General features: G+C 41.4%; 1 protein-coding gene across 1 annotated transcript in view; it reads right to left on the reverse strand.

The window, feature by feature from the left end:
* The window catches only part of ALCAM (activated leukocyte cell adhesion molecule), a gene marked incomplete in the record, with an annotated part of 1,355,533 nt that overhangs the window by 365,213 nt on the left and 963,019 nt on the right, over positions 1 to 27,301 (reverse strand). The window contains 1 exon segment of the mRNA XM_044071096.1: positions 4,084 to 4,116. Coding sequence (XP_043927031.1) covers positions 4,084 to 4,116 — 33 coding nt within the window.

The following is a 27,301-nucleotide window of genomic DNA, read 5'->3' on the forward strand; positions in this document are numbered from 1 at the left end:
TTAGGAAATTAACTTTTCCCCCCTGTAGTGCGATCTTGGAGTTGGTATATTTAATTTACGGTGTGGGGTACAAGGGGCTTGCCACCCTGCAGAAACATAGCAAAAAGTGGGTTTTGTAGTTATGTCATTATATGTGGAGGGGATGTTATTTTCTTGTGATTTGTAGTGTTAGATATTATGAAATTTGATGTTATGGGTTTTAGATGTTCTGGTCTCGGTGTTATGAAATTAGATGTTATGGGTTTTAGATGTTTCAAAGTAGACCCATATATATATATATATATATATATATATATATATATATATATATATATACACACACACACACACACGCACACACACACACACACACATATATGTATATATATATATATATATATTAGTTTCACTTCAGAATCCTGAAATATCACAATCCTGAACTTCATAATCCAGATCCCAAAATCCAGAAAATATACAGAACACAAAGAATGATAATATTTCAGTACAAGGACAAAGAGAAACACATACAAGACAAAGGATAGCACTTTTCACCAAGTATGGGCAGGGGGGCAAGCCCACAACCCCTGTTAATTAAACATATAAACTCCAAGATTGCATTCCACAGAAAAAATGGCAAGCATACCATCACATGTGTTCATGACTGCCTCTTGTAACCTTAGTAACATTCCCTTTTGACTTGCTATACTACAACACAACTCATGACAGTGTAGTGAAGTGCATTTCTGAAGTTGATATAATTAAGTAGCAGGCGGTGTGGGGGGGCACACCCCCCCCCACATGGGGGGGTGCAGGGGGGCTTGCCCCCTGCTTATCTTCTTCTTCCGGCTGCTCCAGTTTGGGGTCACCACAGCGGATCATCTCTTTCCATCTCTTCCTGTCCTCTGCATCTTGCTCTGTCACACCAACCACCTGCACGTTTTCTCACCACATCCATAAACCTTATCTTAGGCCTTCCTTTTTTCCTGTTACCAGGCAGCTGCATCCTTAGCATCTTTTTCCCCAATATATGCTGCATCCCTCCTCAGCACATGTCAAAACCAACGTAATCTTGCCTCTCTGGCTTTGTCTCCAAACCTTCCAACCTGGGCTGACCCTCTAATATACTTATTCCTATTCCTCTGCACCCTCATCACACCCAGTGCAAATCTTACCATCTTTAACTCTGCCACATCCAGCTCTGACTCCTGCCTTTTTGTCAATGCCACTGTCTCCAACCCATATAACATAGCTGGTCTCACTACCCTCTTGTAGACCTTCCCTTTCACTCTTACTGGTACTAGTCTGTCACAAATCACTCCTGACACTCTTCTCCACCCACTCCATCCTGCCTGGACTCTCTTCTTCATCTCTGTTCCACACTCACCATTACTCTGAACTGTTGACCCCAAGTATTTAAACTCATCCACATTCACCACCTCTACTCCCTGCATCCTCACCATTCCTCTATCCTCCCTCACATTCACACACATATATTCTGTCTCAGTCCTGCTGACCTTCATTCCTCTTCTCTCTAGAGCATATCTCCACCTCTCCAGGGTCTCTTCCACCTGTTCCCTACTCTCACTACAGATCACAATGTCACCTGCAAACATCATAGTCCACGGGGACTCCTGTCTGATCTCGTCTGTCAACCTGTCCATCACCATTGCAAATAAGAAAGGGCTCAGAGCTGATTCTTGATCCTTGATGTAATCCCACCTTCACCTTAAAAGCATCCATCACTCTAACCGCAGACCTCACCGCTGTCACACTACCCTTGTACATATCCTGTGCCACTCTTACATACTTCTCTGACACTCCTGACTTCCTCATACAATACCACAACTCCTCTCTAGGCACCCTGTCATATGGTTTCTCTAAGTCCACAAAGACACAATGCATCTCCTTCTGACCTTCTCTGTACTTCTCCATCAACACTCTCAGAGCAAACATCGCATCTGTAGTGCTCTTTCCTGGCATGAAACCATACTGTTGATCACTAATCATCACCTCCCTTCTTAACCTTCCGCTACTCTTTCCCATAACTTCATGCTGTGACTGATCAATTTCATGCCTCTGTAGTTACTAAAGCTTTGCAATTAACCCGTATTCTTACAAATCGGTACCAAAACACTTTTTCTCCATTCCTCAGGCATACTCTCACTTTCCAAGATTTCATTAAACAATCTAGTTAAAAACTCCACTGCCATTTCACCTAAACACCTCCATGCTTCCACAGGTATGTCACCTGGACCAACAGCCTTTCCATTCTTCATCCTCTTCATAGCCATCCTTACTTCCTCCTTGCTAATCCATTGCACTTCATGATTCACTATCCGCACATCATCCAACCTTCTCTCCCTCTCATTCTCTTCATTCATCAGCCCCTCAAAGTACTCTTTCCATCTACTCAACAAACTCTCCTTGCTTGTGAGTACGTTTCCCTCATTATCCTTTATCACCTTTACCTGCTGCACATCTTTCCTAGCTCGGTCCCTCTGTCTAGTCAATTGGTACAGGTCATTTTCTCCCTCCTTAGTGTCCAGCCTTTCATACAACTCTTCATACACCTTATCCTTAGCCTTCCTCACCTCTCTCTTTGCCAGGCACCTCATCTCCTTATACTCCTGTTTACTTACTCCATCTCTCTGACAATCCCACTTCTTCGCCATCCTCTTTCTCTGTATACTCTCCTGTACTTCCTCATTCCACCACCAGGTCTCCTTGTCCTCCTTCCTCTTTCCAGATGTCACACCAAGCACCTTTCTAGCCATCTCCCTTACTAGCTCTGCTGTAGTTACACAGCTATCCGGTAACTCTTCACTGCCACCCAGTGCCCGTCTTAACTCTTTCCTGAACTCTACCTCACAATTACCCTTTTTCAATTTCCACCATTTGATCCTTGGTGCTGCCCTCACACTCTTCCTCCTCTTCTTGATCACCAATATCATCCTACAAACCACCATCCTATGCTGCCTAACTACACTTTCCCCTGCCACCACTTTACAGTCTCCAATCTCCTTCAGAGTGGCCCTTCTACACAAGACATAAGCCACCTATGTGCATCTTCCTCCACTCTTGTATGTCGCCCTGTGCACCTCCCTCTTGTTAAAATACGTATTCACTACAGCCATGTCCATCCTTTTCGCAAAATCCACTACCATCTGACCTTCTGCATTCCTTTGCTTAACACCATAACTACCCATCACTTCCTCATCCCCTCTGTTCCCTTCACCAACATGCCCATTGAAATCTGCTCCAATCATCACTCTCTCACCTTTGGGTACAGTCATCACCACTTCATCCAACTCATTCCAAAATTTTTCTTTTTCATCCATCGCACACCCAACTTGTGGAGCATATGCACTAACAACATTCATCATTACACCATCAATTTCCAGCTTCATAAACATCACTCTAGCCGATACTCTTTTCACCTCCAAAACACTCTTAGCATACTAATCCTTCAGGATAACCGCTACGCCATTTCTCCTCCCATCCACACCATGATAAAACAATTTGCCCCCCTCCTTATACTTGGTGGAATGTAATCTGGTTTGTGTTCTCTACAGTCAGTATATGTATCCTGTGTGTTTTCAGTCTTTTCAAGATTGATATTTCAGGATTCTGAAGTGAAACCATATATATGTGTACACACACACACACACACACACACACACACACACACACACACACACACACACACACACACACACACACACACACACACACACACACACACACACACACACACACACACACATATAAACACATTGCATTGTGTGTTATTCCTTCTGTAATTATCTGGCCTAAAGCAAATTGTCTAACTTCCAGAACAAAGACGTGGACTGCAACAGAAAAATTAAAGAACCACAGATAACTTAGTCACACTTAACAAATTCAAATTTTACAGTACAATTACTGGTGTTCTTTGCATTAAGAATAAAGTTATTCTTCTAGTTAATTTGCTGATTAGCACTGAACAGGGCTTTGATGATGGCAATGCCCATATAAAGGCTGCTCAGCAATGCAGTGCAACAAATCTAACCTTCTATCACATCAGTGACTACAGCCTACAGAAGTTACAAACTACTACATACGTACCCCTGGTTTCGCTTTCTTCATCGGGAATATTTACTGAAACAAAAAGCATCAATATTAAATAATGCAACTACATAAACTGCATTACTAAAACAACTGAATAACAAAAAATGTGACAAAGAATAGCAAACATGCTGTAAATCAGCAATAAGACAGAAAAGGATGCACGCAATAGACACCTGCAAAGCACAGTAAGGAATGCTCTTTGGCATAAAGCCAGCAGCCACTTTGCCCCTAACCATGCCAGTAATGTGTCTAATGCACACCCTTCCTTTCTCACTGCACTTATAACATGGTTGTCTATACTTTACACTGACTTTGAAAAGAAAATTAACAATGTATATAATAATAGATTATCCTATTTAGATATTTTCTACCTACCTCTATGTGGAAGTATTATATCATATGTACACACAAGCATATGCATGTGTAGATATGTATACAACTACATTTTCTTTACCCATATTTTCAACACCTCATATTCATGAAAAAGCCTCATGTTATAAATAAAACCAATCATATCTTGCCCAAGGCAAGCTATTATTTTGATCTGCAGGTTGAATATTTTAAAAAAATGGAGATTTTATTTGGTCGAAAGACTGAATGCTGCCAAAGTTATAAAGATGCAGTTGCCAAAATAAACTTGGGACCTTAAACTTCTGACAGCTGTCAGTACTTCTTCCAGATGTTCAACATGACCACCTTAAAAACAGACTTTATGAATTAACATAGTAAATCAACTCAAATCTGCAGTCTTGGTGGGGGAAGGAGTCTCTGTTTCCTCTTACGTACTTCCTTACTTAAGTGATTTTGTGCAGCAAATGGAAAATCACTTTCACTGTAATGCCTCATGAAGTGGAGTTCCATAACTGATATTCCATGAATATGGATAAAAAGTAACCAAACTGTGATGATGAACTGCAGTGACAGTTGAAATCCATGGAAACAATAAGCCCTCCAGTTATGTACAATAGCACTTTTCTACAGCTAGGAACCAAGGAAGATAAAATGACAGTGTGGGTTCAAGGAGCTTGTCATTCTGGGACATGTGAAAGATAAACAGTTGTGGGGTAGGCTACAGGCTCACATCATATGGTCAGATGATGGAGGGATGATGATGACCCATGGTTCCATGGTGTAATGTTTCGCACTCTGGACTCTTAATCCAGCAATTTGAGTTCAAATCTCAGTGGAACCTGTCTTCTTTCTAGGGGCTGGGGGTTGGCATAATGCTTAAGATGCTTCACTGATAAACATAAGGCACAGGGTTTGATTCTTCCCTTTGGTTTGGGAAATTTGGCTAGGTTTAAAATAGCCCACAATGGCAAATAGCCCAGTGCTAACCTATAAGCCTATGATGATGATGATGATGGACCACTACCAATATTTCAGAGAACGGCACACAGAGAAAATAAAAATACATCTCTTTTAGATTCTGTAGTCTTAACTCAGAAAGTTGACAGCAGTAGATCGGCATCATCTCTTGTATTTGGCTACAATAAAAGAAGAAACCAACCCAGAGTGAGGGAGAAGAATATACAGCTTAAGTTATTCAAACTGCTCTGTAATGAAAGAATGCTGGAAATTAAATCAGATCCACTAACAACACAACTAGGTTGTAGTAACCAACTACATGTATTCTGCACTACAAGTGTTTGCCTCACTGCACCCTTACATAAATACACTAACTCTACCATTACAGAATTGTGGAGAAAAGGCAACATGGTGTCACAGAGTTCCACTATAGAAGGCACTGGAGTCAAGCTATCAAAAAAGCTTTCAACTCACATGGAATGAGTGCATGTGTTTGTTGTTGACACATGCAACCACGTACAAAAACCTGCCTCACTCCAGGGTGTGACAGTTCATCCCCTAACCACTAGAAAATAACTTCCTACCAAACAAGAAGCAAAAACATAGATTTAATGTCTATACACAGAACTCCAACAACTAAGCTGACTCAGTGGCACACAGGGATAAGGCTGCGACTGACACCCAGCTGCTCTGGAACAGATTAACTGCATAGGTGACAAAGCCACCATATATTGGTTGTGGAACAGAGTGACTATCTCAGCTAACACATCATAGCAGAAGAAATGCAGTATTGCAGGATGAATAAAGAACTAAGACTTGCATGTGCACTATGCAGCATTAATGCAGTCAGTACCAGGTACAATCACAGAAGCACAGACGGTTCAGTAAGTCATCAATGAGGGACTCTTGAATAGATCAAGCTATCATTATCCCAGCAATAATCCTTTGACTGTGTCCTGGAAAGCAGTGCATCCCAATAGCTGATTCTAAAGTGATGGGGAAGTTGATAAATGGCACGTATGGAAAGAAACAGTCAGACATGGGTAAAGGGCCACCTATCCCCAGGAAGACGGCAGGAGGATATATCTGACCAAATGAATTAAGAAAACACTTTCTGGGATTACACTGGTAAGTCACAAACTCCAGCAGATCAGTTAGGAGTTGAGTGGCAGCAGCACCACAGGATGCAACCCCCAAAGTGAGAGCTAAAGACATGTCTCTTCTGGTTCCCTCTTCTCTTTTAAAGGCAAGAAATAGCACTGGCTTGAACCTTCATTAATGGACAGCAGAGTTCAGCAACTGAAATCCATTTTGAATATTAACTTAGCCCCAAGACTGATAAGCCTTGAACTACTTTCTTGAGTTTCTATTCCTGTATGATGCTCTGACTTATGCCTACGGCCATGAGAAGGATGCTTCCACCAGTTCCAGTGCAAGGAAAGAGGTCTTACACTTCTACTTATAATACTGACCAGAAACGTGGCATGGATAAACCTTTACCACTTGTAGCAGTGCCTGATATTGTGCTCCTTGCAAGGACGATATGTGCTGGCCACTGTGGGTCCTGACTACCAATGTGATGATCTCATGGACACTTAGTAGCTTTATATGGCATAGGAATACACAAATGTTACCAAGGACAGCTATATGACCAAGATAAAAACTGTTGAAGAAAAGAAATGAAGTTATAGACATACACAAAGAGACATGTAGACGATTCAAGTTAGTCCTGTTTAGTACTTCAAGGACTGAGCTGTAGGCTCAGTTTCAGCAAAATACTTAAAATCCTTCCCAGTTTTAACTCCACACATTTCCCACAATGCACCACAATCCTTTCTCCAGATCTAAAAAGCATGCCACTTAAGAGCGGAGTGCAATAAATTATAGTGGAATAGTCTGACCATCTTCCCAAATATATGGCAACTGCTTCAACAGTATGCTGGAAGAAGAGACTGTATATGGAGGAGAATGGACTCAGATCATCTTTTTATAAAAGTATGATCTAGGCAGACTTTAGTATCCTTAGGACAGAGTCCTCAGCTAACAATCTTGGGTGAAATTATGAAAGTAGTGCTCCCACAACTGTGGCTCCAAAGGAAGACCTTATTGTGTCTAGAAAAGGGATGAAAAGCCCATGTTGCTGCTGCAATTTCATCTAGAGAACCATGCCAGTATTATGCCTTTGATGCAGGGCACTACTCTTGTTAAAATGTAGTATAGCAGTACCTGTTAAAGGCTTGTCATACTTTTAGTACAAAAAAAATGTAAGACAATCCAAATGCCACCTGAACAGGGTGATGTTTGAAATATTGGTATGTAATCTATTGGCAGCATGAAACACAAAATTGTGGGTCTTTACATATGGATTGCACCCTATCAACATGAAATCTTAAGCCACCTGGTGACATGTACACAATGTAAAGTGTAGTCAGTTTTATTATATCGGAATAGTTTGAAAAATATGGGGAAACTATTAGTCTGTTTCAGATTTAGTTCTTTGGCTACCTCATACATAAAAGTCAGATTTGTCTGTAAAACCACTTTAGTCTTTTTAGAAAAATAAGGTAAAGGGGATCAACTTACAAGGCCTGAATTTAAGAAAGAAGTGATGGTCACCAGAAAAAATAGTCTTTCAGGAAAACGTATCAATTTCAAAGTAGAAGCAGATTCAAAGTGGGGTAATGTTACTTGCTCCAACATACAGTTCAGGTGAGGTTCAGGAAGGAAAGTAGCCCTTAAAAAGACTTTTAACTGGTTCAATCCAGTGGAGTTGAGGAAGTTTGCAATGTAACAACCAATGGGTGGAACCTAAGCCTTTTGACAGAATAAAATGATGTCCTCACATTTCAAACAAATGTTCATATTTCTGGAACCACGGGGTTATGAAATAAGTATAAATGGCAAATTCTTCAGCATAAACTGTTTACAGTGGTAGTATTCTTTAGGTTCTAGGTCTTGAACCGAACTTTATAAGTGACAGTAAATACATTCACTATGACATTTGCAATACTTTGTAAACAACTTACAATATCTCAGCAACCACTCAAGTTACATACATACTGTCAGAAGCATTTTATTCATCAAGCTGAGAGCTTTCATGTGAGGCTAGGGAGTTCTGTCTGTGTTACTTTGTTGAGATATTTAGAAAAATGTGAAAATTATATCTATATCAAATTAATATCATAAAACCAACAGTTAATATCCATTTACCTGCACTAGACAGAGGTCAAATATTAATGCAGTTGAGTTTGCCATTGTGTAAGCTTTAAGATGAAATCTTTTAAAACCTTATTAGAGCATGGTTTTGAAATTATTGATGCAAATATGAATAAGCAATATTGGGTGCCTAGAGGTGTCAGTAGGAGTTAAATGCAGATGTACCTGGAGGTGTCACTCAGATGTAATTAGTTTATACCTTGAGACAGTCCAAAGACATGTTTTAGAACCCATTGTAAGAAGTGAAATAGATAAAAGGTAGATTGTAGAAGACGAATACCTGTGACTAATATCAAATATTTGAGAAGGATAGTCCCAACACAGGTGCTGAAAAAGGGTTCAACCCTTTTGAAATAGCTCAAACCACAAAACATGTTCATTTGCTTTTGTGCATTTTCCTGGTGTTGGGTTTCTGGGAAGACACAAGGATCTGACAACTCAAGTAAAGTAAGAATTCTCCCTGGTTATTAACAGAAGTAGAGAAATAAAGTGATTAAATGTATGAATTGAAAGTTTGGGTGAGACTTACTGGATGGAATAAGGAAGAAGGGTTATGAAAAGTCCCAAATACAGAGGCTTTTCTAGAAGGTAGTATCACAACAAGGACGGGTCACACTTTTTGAGGCTAAAACGGCTAAGAATGACTTTGGACTTGTTGACCTTCACTTTCTGAAGGAAACTTGGAATAAGGGGAAAGGGGGCTATGTAGTAGCCCTGGGGAACCATTTCTGAACCAGACCATATGTCTGCTACCCTGAAAGGGATAGTACTAGAAGTTGTTGTACTTGGCGTTGGTAGGTGGAGTAAAAGGGTAACATGTCTTGCTTGATGTCAAAAGATTCCTTGTGTTACTGATAAGCTTAGGCAAACTACTGTGTGTCATCATCAAGCAATAACTGTGCCTGTCTGCAAATAAGTTGGCTTCCCCAAGAAAATGGGCTGCTATCAGAAACTGGTTTCCCTTCATAGCCCATTCCCAAACCCTCATGGCCTCACAATGGAAGGGAATTAATGCATGCTGTCCTTCTTGATATTCTACACCACCACTACCATATGGTCTGTGGGATAGGTAATTCAGTTCGCTTAGAAAAAATATAGACTATGCAAAAACATTTTTGCCATTTTAATCCACTGTCCTAGATTGTAGGTGTGGATTGTGGGACTCTGGGTAGCAGGTTTCTACTTCAGAGCTTGCTGCTGCAGCAGCTAGTAGATTATCACTATACTAATGTTCCTCAATCCTTTGGCAGCTATGATATCCTGTCCAGTCTTAATTAACAGATGCCCTCCATGCTGACATCTTTCTATGACCACAAGGTAGATCTTGCCTATGAGAGGCCCACCAACATGGAGGACAACAGAAGAGATTAAACAACCTCCTACAAGGCCTTCTCTGGAAATGTAGTGGGGGTTAGTGGGCCATCCTCTCTGTTTTCTTATAAGCTCCAGGACCTGGGACCTGCCACACTTGAGGTCATCTGGATACCCATACCTGGATCATTTAACAGGTGCCAAGGGAAGGCCTCACACAGAAAGAAGTAGGGCCAACACTGGGGCGAATGTTAAAAATACGACAAACACTGACAATGTCAAAGGAGGGAAACCAACACCATTCAGCAATAAAACTCAGGAGTGAAGGATTCACTGACACAGGAGGTTTCTACATGCTGGCAGTGGCACCAAAACTCTCAGCCCTGAAGGCTGTAAGGCCAAAGATGCCAAAAGTTGGAATGGTTTAGAGGGTTTCTTTACTGATGCTTATCTTACCTGCCTTACCCTGTGTCCTAGAAATGAACTCATCACCAAGGGAGTCAATAAAAAAAGACTACCACCAACCTTTCCCAGATACTGAGTCCATAAAACAGTAACAGACAAATAATCTCAACAAAGCACTCGGACCCAGGCACAGCAGAATAATCCAAAATTCAAAAGTCTTTCGTTTATTAAAAATACATGAGCGCTTTTGCAGTTATACTGCTTTGTCAGATGTCAATGCAACAACCAAATGAGTTCCATTAAATACGCTAAGATTTCTAAAGTTAATTGATCATGTGACCAATTAAGAATGAAACTTTGCTTAAACATACAGGCGTACCTAAAATATATATATATATATATAAAAGCAATTATGCATATACACATAAAATGTATATACAAACAAATTTTAACACATCTACCTAAAAATAAACATTATGCATATTTCACCTAACAAGTGGTCTGGATTTAAGTTTGGGTTTAATAGGTATATTGTTATTAAGCCCATGCCCATGGCCGCTCCTTAATCTGATTTTTGACGTCTCAATGTTGACATAGTTGGCATTGATGGCAGAGTCAATGCAGTAGGCAAAAAAGACTGCAGTCTTGGAACACTGACTACAGTCAGCATCAGGGTGCCTAATGATGTCAAGTAAGGTACTTTTTGGGTGCTTTCTTGAGCTGTCTTGATTGGTGCCAAAACAGAGGCTAATGAGGTCAAGAAGGCAACAGCTGAGACAGAGAAAGGCAGAATCTATGTCTACCTTAAGCAAAACAGGGAAAGGATAAGGACTCACCTTTGTTTGCATGTGCAGCACAGCTCTCCATGATTTTACCATAACCCATGAAGTACAGTTGTGTACACTTACCATAAATGTAGATGTTCAAGTGTATTCACTGTTGCAGTCATTACATTTGGGTAATCTGTTGGCAGGTTGCCCTCAGTCGGCCTGAATAACAAAGTCTTGGTTCCTGCGTCAGTTGCTGTCTCCTCTTCCATGACATCAGGTCGTCAGGGGTATAAAACATGCAGCCGAAGCCATTTTATTCAGTTTTTCTTGCCCCAGATGTCAGGTGCCCCCCGAATGGGGAGCAAACATATATATATATATATATATATATATATATATATATATATATATATATAAAAACTAAGTATATAAATGCACTTTTAGAAACATAAACTTTACCTTCAACTAAAAGCAAATACACCACAAAGGCTTTTGAGTATAGTGAAGGAAAGAAAAGGTATAGAATGGGGGATGGCGAGTGGGTAATCCGGACTGCAACAGTGAATACACTCAAACATCTACATTTATGGTAAGTGTACACAACTGTACTATGTTCTTCGTGTTTCACTGTTGCAGTCATTACATTTGGGTAGAATCCCAAAGCTATGGATGGGAGGATGAAACTAAACAGCATTAGGAGCGGCTACAAGGCCCTGCAGGACTACAGTGGCAAAGCCTGCCCTGAATTTAGAGAACAGAGGTAAATGATAATGCTTTGTGAAGGTATGAACAGAGCTCCAAGTAGCAGCTTCTAGAATGTCTTTGGTTGGGACCCCTCTGAGAAAAGCTGCTGAAGTAGAGGCGGCCCTGGTGGAATGTGATCTGATCCCCCTGGGCACAGGTTTACCATAGTGCAAATAGCAGAAACGAATGCAGTGGCTTATCCGTTTTGAAATAGTCTGCTTTGATATAGCCTTCCCCTCTGATCCTACAGCAAATGCTACCAGTAGTTGCACAGACTTTCTTAGAGATTTGGTCCTGTTTAAGTAGAATCTTAGTTGTCTGTGTACATCCAATGAATGCAGAATCCGCTCTCCCTTGTTCTGTAGATTTGGGTAAAATGTTGGCAGGTGAATGGTCTAGTTAAGAGCCACACTATACCACCTTAGGCATAAAAGAAGGCTTGGTCCTGAGGGCCACTCTGTCTGGGTATAATATAATGAAAGGCTCCACTGCCATGACAGCCTGTAGTTCTGAAACCTTTCATGCTGAAGTGACTGCCAAAAGAAAAGCTGTTTTCCAAGATATAAATTTTATATCTGCAGTAGCTGCTGGTTCAAAAGGAGGCAGGGTGAGTTTTTCCAGCAAAAACCTGAGGTCCCATGCAGGAGTTGGTGCTCTCCTGGGAGGCCTTAAATTGTTGGCTCCTCTAAGATACTGTTTAAGCAGTGGATGAGAAAAGAGGGGAGGCTCTGTGTTGTAATGAGCCGAGATGGCAGAGGCATGGATTTTTATTGAAGAAAAAGATAGGCCCTTGTCAAGCATCTCAGTTAAGTATTGTAAAATCTGAGGAATATTGGGCTTTGCTGTGTCTATTCCTTGTACTTGGTTCCAAGCACAGAATCTCTTCCATTTATCAGCATAAGATTTTCGAGTAGTAGGCCTTCTGGCTTCCAAAATGACATCCATCACAGATTTACTGAGAGGTGTGGTTTGAATATTTAGTTGATTAGCCATGCTGCCAGATTCAGAGTTTGGAGCCGAGTGTGCAGAATTTGATAGTTCTGCTGAGACAGTAGATGAGGTATTTGAGGCAAGTACCATGGAGGAAGGTGTGACATATTCCTTAGAAGTGGGTACCAGTGCTGGCGAGGCCAGTCCGGAGCAATTAGGATCATTTTTGGTTTTTCCTGTCTGACTTTTAGTAAGACCTTGGAGAGTAGAGGCAGACGGGGAAAGGCATAGACTGATAGGTTTTTCCAGCTGAAGGATAGAGCATCCACTTTCCATGCTTTTTTGTGATGAGTTCTTGTGCAGAATTTGTCCAACTGATAATTTTGGGGAGAGGCAAATAGATCTATGTCTGGGCTCCCCCATTTGTGTGCTAACATGCTGAAGATTTATGGATCCAGTTTCCATTCGTGTGGGTCCATAAGATTTCTGCTTAGGTAGTCTGCCAGAGTATTTTGCTTTCCTGGCAGGAACTGAGCTTGAAGATGTATTTGGTAAGTCAAGGCTGTGTTCCACAAGGCCATGGCTAGTCTGCAAAGGGGGTAGGAATGTGTACCCCCCTGCTTGTTTATGTACCACATAACTGTGGTGTTGTCCGTCTTCATCAGTAGTTGTCCTGGATGAAGTAAGTCCTTGAAGGCTGTCAGAGCATTCTGAACAGCTAGCATTTCTTTCTGGTTTACATGCAGATGCATTTGGTTTGGGCTCCATTTGCCCTGACTGCATCTCCCTGCCAGGTGGGCTCCCCAAGCATAGTCTGATGCGTCTGTAGTTAGGGTTTGGGTGGCAGGGGGTAGAGTGAATGACAGTCCCTTGTTTTGGTGACATGTCTCTGTCCACCAAAGAAACTCCTGTTGTAGGCAGGGAATGAGAGGAATCATAGTTTCCAGGCTGTGACAATGTTGACTCCATAAACTTTTTAGGTACCACTGAAGATGGAATTACTAGAATACAGGATGCCATGAACCCCAAAGCCTGCAGAATTTGTCTTGCAGATAACTGGGTTTTTGCTGCCATTTGTTTGAAGTATGTTGTCAGTTGCCTTTGTTTGTCTGGCATGAGGTAAGCCATCTGGGCAGTTGTATTCAAGCTTGCACCCAGGAATGTAATTATTTGAGAGGGTACCAGTTGTGATTTTTTTTTTGTTTATGGTGTACCCTAGAGGCATACTTTTTACAAATGCCAGATGTTGAAGAAGAGTGTCCTTGTCCTCTGCTTGAATGGGGCAATCGTCCAGATAAGGATAAATTTTAATGTTTCTTTGTCTGCAGAATGCAATTACTGGTGCCAGGCACTTTGTAAAGACCCTGGGCACAGTAGATAAGCCAAAGGGCAGTGCAGAGAATGGTTTGAAGTGAAGGCATCTTCTGCATGATTTCCTTATTGGGATATGCAGATATGCCTCTTAAGTCTAGAGTTACTAACCAAGCACTCTTGCCTAGCATAGGCAGTAGCTGTTGTAAAGTCAGCATTTTGAATTTTGGAATGTCCAGGAACGTGTTCAGAATCGATAAGTCCAGTAGTGGACGCCATAAATTGTCTTTTCAGGAAAAGTCTTGAATAAAAGCCTTGTCCTTTTTCCTCTTCTGGTACCGGTTGAATAGACCCCATATCCATGAGGGGCATGACTTTTTTCTGGGCCTCTGCCCACTGGTTTTGTGGCAGATCCGGCCATCTGTTTGGAATTGGCAGAGTATGGAAATGAAATCTGTACCCCTGGGATACTATGTTTAATACTCACTTGTCCTGGGTAATTAACTGCCAATTTTGAGCAAGAAGTGTTAGTTTTCCCCCCAAGGGGGCTGTCAAAAGATAAGTGCTTGGAGATGGTAGAGGAAAGTCATTGAGACTGCTTACTGTAGGGTTGTGCTTTGTTTCCTCCAGATTTGGAGGTGGAGGCACCCCATTGCTTTGACCTGTAAGAACCCTGCGATTGATATCTGGAGCCTTTTGAGCACCTGGGTTTGCCCTGAGACTCTCTGTTGGACACAGGAAAGGACCAATTTTTAGTAGGCCAGTGCCTACTAAACCTGGGTGGCTGCACTTGCAAGAAATCTTTTACAGTTTGCATATATTTAGCTTAGTCTTCCATTTTCTTCAAAACCTCTTCTGCCTTATTACCAAACAGAGTATCATGCTGCAAAGGGGCATCCAACAATTTAGCTTTAACATGATCAGGCAGATTTTGCTACTTGAGCCAGGCATGCCGTCTAATCATAGATCCAGTAATGGCGGCCCTACGAGAGGCCTCCAAGGAATCAAAACCACATTGCAAAGTATGCTTTCCAACCTGCTCTGCTGAATGCAATAAATCCTGAATCTCTATTTTCCACACAATCAGAAATCAGCATCATTTTCTGTTTCAGTAAGCCCATAACATGCTGTTGATATTTAAGCATATGAAACTGGCAGTTTAAAGCCCTGATTGCTAAGGTTGCAGATGTATAAACCTTCTTACCCCATGTATCCAGCGCCCTGGAATCTTTATCAGAAGGGGTAGAATTTTTGGCTGTAGAAGCCTTAACACCCTTGGGACCCTGAGAAATAGTCTCAGGATCAGCAGCAGGATTTTTGAAAATAAATTTGTGGGAGTCAGGAACCCTGTAATATCTGTCTGGCTTACTAGGAGCCGGAGGCAGGGAATCAGGAGCCATGCTTGATTCCGAGAACACATCATCAACAATGTCTAGGTAGGAGGTATTGCCAAAGGCCTATGCTGAGGTAGAAGGAAATCCCTAAGCCTCTTTTTTGATTCAGAGAATTCCTGACTCTCCCAGTGAAAATGTTCCCTTAAAGTATGCAACGTCTCTCCAAAAGAATAATCCTCAGGAGGAGATGCAGATGGGAAGGATTCCTCTGCATCAGAATCCTCATAGGGTGGAATAGACAATTCCTGATCAGAAGAAATGGAAACCTGATCTGAACATTCATAATCAGTGTCTTGCCTAGGCCTCTTAGCGGAGGGGGGGGGGGTTGGGAACCCCTGATCAAGGTAATTAAATCCTCAGCCATTTTGATCATCTGTTTGTTAGGCATAGGGGCCTGAACATGTGGCTCATGCATCGGTTTTTTAGACATAGAAGTTGTTTTTGACCTGGTTTTTGTTGCTGGCATCGGTTTAATATAAAAATGTTGAGGCCTTAAAACATCCTCAGAAGCCAGTGAATGCTCAACGGCTCCGGACACATCTAAGGGAGAAACATTCGTGGGTTCAATACTCTGAGAATCTCGCGGCAGAGTAGAGGCCTGCGACTCAAAAGTAGCGGGTATCAGGAAAGCGCCTCACTGAGTACCGGCGAACCGGCGACTGGCTTAGGAGAAGCTTTGTTGTCGGTTTTGGACCTCGACGGTCTGTCTCTGTCTTTTTCCTTGCGTTTTTTGTGAACTCCGGTAGTCGGATTGCTAACCGATTACATTTCAGGATAGTTAAATCTTAAACCAAAATATTTAGAAGCAAAAATATACCGACGCTTAATAGTGCGTTGGTTAAATCTAGCTCAAAACCGACAGCAAGGCACACTGTGATCAGGGCCTAGGCAAGGAATACAGTACAAATGAAAATCCTTATGAGGTATTTGCTTCCCACAAGTAATGCAATTATTAACTTTTACTGACATAGGCAAGGAGCAAGGAAAAGTTTCCCCAATGGGGTACTTAGCTTTAGTTGAAGACTTCGGTTCTGAAACTCGAATATGAAAATATGAAAATTTCAGGAGTTGGCCGACCGGCACTTGCGAACTGCTTCTGCTTCGGGCACCACGCGGCAAAAAAGACTGAATAAAATAACTTCGGCTGCATGTTTTATACCCCTGACAACCTGACGTCATGGAAGAGGAGACAGCAACTGACACAGGACCCAAGACTTTGTTATTCAGGCCGACTAAGGGCAACCTGCCAGCCGATTACCCAAATGTAATGACTGCAACACTGAAACATGAAGAACATCTATTGTTACAAAATGACTGCAGTAGGAAAAAGACAAAAAATGATTAGAAAGGCCTTTTGAAGGGAGGTACAGAGGAAAACCTGCCTAGCTCTATCTCTAATGGAGAGGACTATTTATACAACCTTCATAACCTAGGTCTATCCCCAACTCCCACAAACACCATTTTAAGGATACCTGAAGATGTTTTCCCACATTTCCTAGATTTTAGTAGGTATTGAGGAAGATTGTCTGGAGGAGTGAAATTTATCCAGCTCATCTTTCCTCAAAACATCTTTTTTTTTAATATAGTTTTTGAAAATTTAAGCAAGAGACCTTGAGAGCCCGAGAAGCAGAAAATTCATAGGATTCTGTGGAATCTCAATGTAAACCATATTTTAGGACAAGTCCATTTTTCCTTTTTCAGTTGGTCTTCTTTTTATCCCTCATCTTTATGGGACAGACAACCTACGCTTACTGCAACACAAAGCAGTGTTAAGAGCCTGGCTAGCTTTGTGCTGCAAGCAGCTCTACCACTTAGTCAGAGGTTGTGGACATGTAGAACTGCACATGTACCTAACAATGCAGCAAATTACACCCAGCTTACAAAGGCTTCTGTGGGGAAGTAGTGGGTGCTAGGCAATATAACCTGACAGTAATATAATGCAGTACCCACTGTCCTTGAGTTCTTCCCTTGGGTTGAGCCACAAGAGGAGTGGTTTCTGGCCCTGAACTTGTAGTTTATTGGCTGTTTGGGCAGTTTTTCCATCTCTTTCAACTTTCTGGTTTGAAAGCCTGCATTTGCACTTGTTTACAGTCTTTCCTGTAACTAGTCTAGTCCAGATACAGATTTGATGTATCCAGGACTGTTTGTAAGCTTCTGAGAGGAGCCAAAGTCTGCTCTTCAAATTTTCCCTTAGATCTGCTAGTTCTCTCCTCTCCTGCACTTCTACTAGCTTATTAGTCTAGCACTTTACCATACCAGACTTCGTGTAGCAATTATTGTAGCACACAAAAGTGCTACCAGTACTAAACATTCTACAAGGAAACAGATCCAGTACTTATTATTAATGCCCACCCCTCCAGGCATGTCTAAAGGTCAGTTCCCTGTGCTTTCTCCTATTAACCTGGTAAACTTGGGCATCCTGAGGCAACGTAGCAACTGCCTCATGTACACCGACGACTCTCTCCTCTTACCTCCCAACACTCAGACCTGCAAGAGATGCACTTACATATCCAAAATGGAAGCCACGCACTCTCCAGCCAAGACCGGAATAGCTGATCAAGAAGAGAAGGTCAACACTTGTACCACACCACATGGAACACATAGCCCTCCAGAACACACACCAGCACTACCTTCACATAAACACACAAACCACACACCCACCTTCATGTAGGCTCGCAATAAAAATCTACCCAAACAGCAGAGACCTCCAAGGCAGAAACTCACTCGACTACCACAACACAACACTAATCATGAGACACATAACTGTTCTAAACAGTGTGCCACTCAACCAAAGCCCCTAAGGCAAAACAGCATGCCCAGCACACTAGTCATAGGTGACTCAATAGTGAGGCACACTGATGTCCCACTCACTAGGTTGAATAAGGAGAAAGCAACAGTCAGCTGCCTGTCAGGTGCCAGGATCCACCACATAACACACGCACTCAGGTCCCTCAACAACAGGTACAAATATGACTCTGTCATTGTACATGTGGGTGTGAATGACCTGAGAAGTACCTCCCTGGACTACATGAAAATATACATGGAGGAGCTCTCGGATTATGTAGCCCAGATGGGTATGACCTTAGCACTGAGCAGTATCCTACCATCTCCCAGAATGATAATACAGTACAGTCAGAAAATGACTGATTTCAACAACTGGCTAAGTTTCTGGTGTCATTCTAAGGGGATTCAGTATGTCTGCCTGGGATGACATGACTAACAGACCTTGATGCTTTGCCAAAGACTGTCTGCATCTGTCATCCCTGGGCTTCCGGATACTGACTGAGGCTCTTGCCACCCCTATAGTGCCTTTTCTAGGTGGTGTTCCAAAGACCAAATTACCATTGTAACAGCTACAAACAAATGCAATCTGAAGGTCATGCTGCTCAATGCTAGAAGTCTAAATCTCAAAATGCAGTTACTTGAAGCACTCCTTAAAATGGAGAACATCGACTTTTGTGCTGTAACAGAGACCTGGTTCAAGGCAGCAGAAAGCAGACCTGTACTAACAGGCTATACCTCATTCTATACCTTTCGGACCCAGAACTTGGACCGAAGTTCCAAAGGTGGTGGTGTTTCTATATTCATAATGCATGCACACACCTCCACACTAGTAGCCCAACATAATGCATCAGAGATACTTCAGGTGCAGCTAACATTGGGTAAGACAGCGATTCAGGTCATAGACTGTTATAAGTCCCCAACCATGTCCCAAGACTCACACTTCACATTCCTAAGCACCCTGGAGAATATTAGGGTCCAACCTAACACTCTCTACACTGGGCGACTTCAACTACTCCTCCATTAACTGGGAAAACTACTTGTGTACCAATACACTTGCCCAATGTTTCCTGGAATTCATTAATTCTAATACCTTGGACCAGCTTGTTCTTATCCCCACTAGAGGTAGCAAAAACATATTTGACCTGGTCATTACTAACATGGGTGACAGTTGCTCTAAACTAATAGTCAACTCCTCCAAGGTTAGATCCGACCACAAACTAATCACCTTGGAAATCCACCCTCCCCTCCCGCAAAGGTAACCACCATGAAAAACTTCTCTAAAGCTAACTTTGGGATCCAAAAACCAGAGGTGGCCAACTTCACAGCATCCATGCAAATGGAGAATAGTTGCATGACCGCCGAATCATACACCAATGCACTGTATGAACACGTATACAAATGCATGGATCTCGCCATACCCATTAGAACCAAGACGCTCTCCTCCAAATAAAGGAAGCCAATCTGGGGGTCTCCTGCCATAAACAAACTCTACAACAGGAGGAGGAAACTGATGTGGAACAAAGTGAAGTCCCAAGACTGGAAAAACTCCCTTATCGCCTCAACAAAAAATTGAGATCCCTCATCAAATCCTCTAATGCTAGCTATGAAAACAGAATTGCAGCAGATAGAAAAGAAAACCACAAGGCCTTCTATACTATAGCTATGTAAAGAATCTCCACAGCAATATCCAGATTTTCTCTGAGCTATTGCACAATGGTACCTCCTATACCGAGCCAACAGATATTGCCAAAATACTGGCCGACAGATTCAGCACCAACTTTACCTCTCTTCCCTCCCACCGAAAGGCCCAATCACAATACCAGAAGATTGCTAGGCACCCAGTATTACTGCTGTACAGGTTAAAACAGCACTGTCCAAGGCCAAGAATGCAGCTTCTATGGAACCTGATAATCCCCTGGCTGTATTCTGCATGAACTACAGAGTGAACTGGCACCTCACCTGTGTGCCCTGTTCAATCACAGCCTCACCTCAGCCTTTGTCTCTACCGAATGGCACACTGCTATAGTCATCCCTTTCCATAAAGGATGAGTGACTACAGACCCTGGGAACTATCGCTTCATTAGCCTGACAAGTCTGATATGCAAAGCTATGAAACGCATCATCATTGACCTAAAAAATAAGGATATGGGGAATCTCCTAATTCTGGATCCCACACAGTTTGGTTTTGTGAATGGTAGATCATGCTTGCTCAACTTGGTCGACTTCTTTGAGTCAGTCACCAGAGCTGTGGATGAAGGCAAGGTGCTTTATACAGCCTACCTTGATCTGGCCTAGGCCTTTGGTAACATTCCCCACTCAGAAATCATGGAAAAACTCACTAAGCTAGGCATCAACCCTACATCACTAGGTGGGTTGCAAACTGGCTCACAGATAGAACTTACAGTGGGAAAGTAGCTGACTCCAAGTTAGACTGCCGACCAGTTACTAGTGGAGTCCCACAGGGATTGGTCCTGGGTCCTCTCCTGTTTGGTATCTACCACTCAGAAGTCCAGCCCAACACGAAGGGACTCTGGCTGACAAACTTCAAAGACGATTGCAAGTTGGAAGCCATTATTAACTCTCCAAGTGATGTTGACATCGTACAGAAAGGCCTCACTGAGACAGACGACTGGTGTCAGAACCATGGCCTTAAGCTCAATGGCAAAAAATGTGTCATCCCCTTTGGGAAAAAACAGTTCCCATGAATTACCACATCAATGGTAGTCCACTGAACACAGAAGGCGTTACAACAGATCTGAGAACACAGGTTGACAGCAACCTCTCTTTTGACCACCACATTGCTACTGTGGTCAGAAAGTCCTTTTATGTGGCACATCTCATTACTAAGGGTTTTGCATCCAGGAAGAAAGAGGTCATTGTCTCCCTCTACTCTTCCCTCATTAGGCTAATCATCGAGTACAATGCCCCATTTGGCATGTACTTCACTAGACACCTGCAACTGGAGAGGCCGCAAAAGTACCTCACAAAGAGGATCCTAGGCTTTAAATACTTGCCCTATATGGACAGACTCAAATAACTATTCTCTGTCTCATATTGCCTACTTAGAGGCGATCTCTGCTTGACTTACAAAGTAATGTCTGATCCAGCTCTGTCAGAAATGCTGCATCTAAAGAAATCCCAATCCCTCCGTACCACACGCTCCAGAGACCTCAACCTCATTACCACAATCAACAGAATGTGCTGGAGGGACATGTTCATAACCCAGAGACTGCCCATGTTATGGAATAGACTTCCCATACATATCAAACAGAGCACCTCACTGGCCCTCTTCAGGAGAAATCTTGATGAATGGATGGGAAATAGAAAATTCACCCCAGGGATCACTCCAGTGGCTCTATTCGGCAAAGGCACTGGGAACTAACGTTGGGTGGCACGATGCCAGGGTAATCCTATGGGTTAGGCTTGTAAAGGCTCCAGGACCATTAGCCTAGTACACACCTATGAACCTATGTATCTTCTTCTTCTTTCGGCTGCTCCCGTTAGGGGTCACCACAGCAGATTAACTGTTTTCATTTCTTCCTGTCCTCTGCATCTTGCTCTGTCACACCAGCCACCTGCATGTCCTCTCTTACCACATCCATAAATCTTATCTTAGGCCTTCCTCTTTTCCTGTTACCTGGCAGGTCCATCCTTAGCATCTTTTTCCCAATATACTCTGCATCCCTCCTCAGCACATGTCCAAATCAACATAATCTTGCCTCTCTGGCTTTGTCTCCAAACCTTCCAACCTGGGCTGACCCTCTAATATACTTATTCCTAATCCTGTTCATCCTTGTCACACCCAGTGCAAATCTCAACATCTTCAACTCTGCCACGTCAAGCTCTGACTCCTGCTTTTTTGTCAATGCCACTGTCTCCAACCCATATAACATAGCTGGTCTCACTACCCTCTTGTAGACCTTCCCTTTCACTCTTACTGGTACTCATCTGTCACAAATCACTCCTGACACTCTTCTCCACCCACTCCATCCTGCCTGGACTCTCCTCTTCACCTCTCTTTCACACTCACCATTACTCTGAACTGTTGATCCCAAGTACTTAAAATCATTCACCTTCACCACCTCTACTCCCTGCATCCTCACCATTCCTCTATCCTCCCTCTCATTCACACACATATATTCTGTCTTAGTCCTGCTGACCTTCATTCCTCTTCTCTCTAGAGCATATCTCCACATCTCCAGGGTCTCCTCCACCTGTTCCCTACTCTCACTACAGATCACAATGTCATCTGCAAACATCATAGTCCACGGGGACTCCTGTCTGATCTCGTCTGTCAACCTGTCCATCACCATTGCAAATAAGAAAGGGCTCAGAGCTGATCCTTGATGTAATCCCACCTCCACCTTAAAAGCATCTGTCATTCCCACCGCAGACCTCACCGCTGTCACACTACCCACATACATATCCTGTACCACGCTTACATACTTCTCTGTCACTCCTGACTTCCTCATACAATACCACAACTCCTCTCTAGGCACCCTGTCATATGCTTTCTCTAAATCCACAAAGACACAATGCAACTCCTTCTGACCTTCTCTGTATGTATATTCCACCTAAAACTGCTATAATGGAACCGAAGAAAATTCTGGGAGAAATAATTAGCTTTCAGCAGGGAATGTTACTTATTGGTGGAGACTGGAATTTTGATTTGCAGCAGTGAAGATGTGTCTGGGGGGGCCCAGAAGGGAAAATATTCCAAAGAAGGGTAGTTTTTTGAAGACATTTATGAAAGTATGTGGCATGGAAGATGTGAACTCAGTAGTAGGAGTTCAGACTGAATTTACATATTCCACGAGATACAAAAAATTGGGCTAGGCTAGATAAAACTTACGCATCCAATAACTATTTCAGATCACGCAACAATAACAACTGAAATAAAAATGCAAAGTAATGAAATGAAAATGAGACCCATCTGTTGAAAAGAGAGGAATTTAAGGAATGGGTAGTGAAAATTATTAGGGAGTAAATGGAGAAGCTAAAAATTTCTTATGACAATATTGCTAGGGAGTGGGATAAAATTAAAGAGGAGTTCAAAAATAGGGTGGACATAAAAGAAAGAGAGATATGGTTAAGTAACAAGAATACTTACAGGGACTGACAAATGTTAAAGTATTGCAGAATAGGGTGAATGTCACATAACAACAGGAGGAGCAATTATAAAATGATAAACAGAAAATAAGGGATTACCTTGATAACAGCAAAAATTGCTATTAGGCAGCTGTTTTACTCCAGAGCACAAAAACTTTTAGCACGCCGGCTCAGACAACAGAAAGTAGAAATGGTTGTTGCCAAGCTTAGGGAGCCTATAAATATGGAAGACAACAAGAGATCCTGCAGAGATACTAGAAATATTTTGGAAATTTTATGAAAGGGAAATCAAGAAAAGGTACAAATGGAAATGTTTATGGAAGAATTAAACATACCAAGGTTAAGGGTAGATGAGGCTCAATTGCTAACAGGATAGGAGGAGATGAGATAAAAATGGTGATGTATAAAAATCTACAGGAAAGTCTCAAGGAAGAGATGGTATTCCTGTGGAAGTCTGGAAGTTAGGATGGAAAAAATGATAAAGATCAAAGAGGAGAAGTACCAACATTCTGGAAGAAAGGAGTAGTACCTGTAATACCCAAAGAGGGTAAAGACCCACAAGATCCAGCTTTATACAGGCCCATTTCAATCCTAAACCACGATTACAAAGAGGTCATGTCTATCAAGGATAACAAAAGTAATGCCAAAATTGACAGATATGGATCAATGTGGTTTTATGGAAGGAAGGCAAACATTTGACAACATTAACGGAACAGTGATGATCTAGAGGGAAGCAAAAAGTAAGAAAATGCCATTGTTATTGGTGGGTCTTGATGCGGAGAAAGCATTTGATGGCGTAAGCTGGGAGTTTACGAGCAGGGGAATGGAAGTATTTGCAATTCCTGATAAAATTATAATTTTGATTAATTTTTGCCTCCTATACCTCAAACAGCATCCTAAAGTGGGTGGGTTCCCCCCTGATAATTTCTGTTTAAGCAGAGGAACCAAGCATAGGAGTCCTCTTTGCCCTTTGTTATTTGCATTATATTTAGAACCACTGACAAATAAAATAAGTGACTCAGAAATTCAATGATATAATTGGTATGGTAGTCAAGAAAAGCTAGCTCTATTTGCAAATAACATTATTTTATAACTGATGAAACCGAAAAAGGACATTTCAGTGTTATGGAACATTTTGAGGCAGTTTCGGGATACAAAATTAATGAAGTTAAAACAAAGGCAATATCTGTAAATTATGTACCCAAGCAAGAATTGGATCAGCAATATCATTATTTATGGGAACATGATCAAATGAACTACTTAGGCATATGTATTAAAGATTCTAGTGTGGCAGCTAAGGAGATATGGGAAGAGACTAAACAAAAGAGAATACAAAAACTGAGAAATTGGAAGCTGTTATATGTGTTATATGAATAGCAAGATACAAGCAGGTAAAATGTTTTTAGTACCTTTATTTTTCTACACAGGTCAGGCATATTTTTATCAACCAGAGGAGATGTTGTGGATGGCAATTAATATAGAGCTAAAAGATTTTATCTATGAGGGGAAGATGGCAAGAGTCAAGTGGGAAAAGCTGATTTTTCCAACAGAACAAGGGGGTGCAGGACTCTCCAATCTGAAGGGGTATTGCAGAGCTATACAAGTTAAGTCTCCTATACATAGCACAAGCAGAAACCTATAATTCAAAGTGGAAAGGGGTGGTGATGCAATGGAGGGGAAGCTCAAGAAACAAGGAGAGACTGGGATTTTGGCTAGACATGCTTAAGGAGACAAATAATAACCATACAGAATACTTTATCCATAAAGTAGCAGAAAGTATTCTAAGAACTAGGCCAACACGGGTATGGAGAAAGGAGATTCTGTCACTAGAGATGACTGCAATTAGGGATACAGACAATAGACAAGAGGAGGCTGGAATTTATTGGAAAAAATGGCAAAAGAACCAAGGTATTGGGAGCAAATAATTAGAGAGAGAAAGGTAATAAGAATGGGAAGAGACCAAGGATGTATTTGAACTGTAGGCTACAGACTGCTTTCGTTATCAAGGATTAATATCACAGTATAGGCAAAAAAAAAAGAAATAGGGGGATCCTATGCAAAAGACCAGCACTGGTAGAGTTTTTTTGTAAAATCTAGAATAGAAGCTGCTGTTAAAAAAGGAGTAGTTCGTACAGCATGGAAAATATTGCATGATAAGAATAAGAATCAATCAGAGGAGATTAGAAAGGATTGGGAAGAGAGGTTGGCTAAGCAGTTCACAAAGAAACAATGGGGGATATATGTATTTCTCCGAAATATGCAACAAAGTCTAGACGATGTAGTATCCTTGCTTGGAAATGTTTGCATAGGTATTTTTATACCCCAAGCAGACTCCAAAGAATTTTTCCTCAGGTAGACAGCAAATGTTGGAGGTGTGATGGGGTAGAAAGAGGTAAATGGGAACATTTTGGGGGAGTTTAATAAGTTGGCAGACTTTAAAGATTTCCTACAGACTACTGTGTCAAAAATACTGGGTGAGCAAATTGGTGGAACTAAGGAAATGACTTTTTTGAGCTATGATACAGAATTGGAATTGCCTAAACATAGTAAGGCCTTGCTGAGTCTCATTATGGTGGCTGCCAAAAAAAAAAAAAAAAAAAAAAAAAAAAAATTTACTAGGAAATATAAATCAAAGTCTAAACCAACTGTACTAGCAGCAGTGAATATAATAAAATATATAAAATAACTGGAAATGGGATCTTTAGAAAGGGTATGAGCAAATTACATAGAAAAAATGGGAACTGTGGGAACAATTCATTTAGAGGAGGAGCAAGGTTTAAAAGAAAGGACATGAAGGAGCTATGTAATGTTTGATTGACATTAACTAGAAAGAAAAGTGATGTATAATGCTTGCAACTAAAATCATGTCAATATGGTTTGGGATGTATAATGTTTACAACTAAAATTATGTCAATATGGTTTGTTTTCATGTCTAGAAATGCATGACAAAAAAAAACACCTTCACACACTAGTACTAAGTTTATCATGTGGAGCACTGCTGAAATACATTCATAAAACAAATAGCAGACTACAAAACAAAGTGATTTCTGATGCTGAAGAATAATGGAAGGCTGCAAAATGTTCTATGTTAGCAACAAAATCAGACCTACGTCTAAATTGAGCATTTAGTTTGTAATGCTTTAAGAATGTTTGCATGAAGTCTAGATGGCAGCTTCACAATTATTGTGGGACAAATGTGTTGCTGAAGTATGATGCACTAGTAATAGCACTCGGATGGAATGTGCCTCAATCTGCCCTTTCAGGGTCCTGCCATACCAGTCATAACAGAAGGTGATGCAGTTAGTCAGCCATTTAGAAAGTTCTTGCTTGGCCATCCAGTAACTGCATTTCCTGCCTGAAGTCCTTAGTCCTATTTGCTCAGTTTTTTATGCACATCTATGTTGTGCAAGCTTGTCTGCCCCTTACTTCCAGGGCTAGGTAAAACACTCATAACTGCTAGACTGATACAGATATTACTCTAAGGCTGCATTATGCATGAAATGAGTTTGTTTTTGAGGATAACTTGCCCATATGGAAGATAGTCCAATGCTCTCTGTAAGTAAGGACTTACAATTCAGGTATCTTCCTGGTGAAACAGCAGCAATAAGAAAAAGGGTCTTCCAAAGTATTATACAGTTTCCTAACTGCAATAAGGTGATTGGACCATCAAGAACGCAGATTAAATTAACACAGACCTATATCTCATGACATTTATACACTCATCCAACCCTTTTGTGAAACCGGTTAATGCCTCAGCACTATAAAGTGACTAATAACTTGTTAGCATGGAACTATCTGCGAGATACACAAGCTTGTAACTGTTCTATTAAATTTTGTTTGATAAACTTCCATGATGATGTTTCATCTAATATGCACATTGTAGTCTGTACTTTTAACACTTTCCAAGTTATCACATATGAGTTAATAGCAAAG

This window comes from Protopterus annectens, chromosome 5.part0 (genome assembly GCF_019279795.1).
Source record: "Protopterus annectens isolate FY-2018-M chromosome 5.part0, PAN1.0, whole genome shotgun sequence".
Classification (NCBI taxonomy): Eukaryota; Metazoa; Chordata; order Ceratodontiformes; family Protopteridae; genus Protopterus; species Protopterus annectens.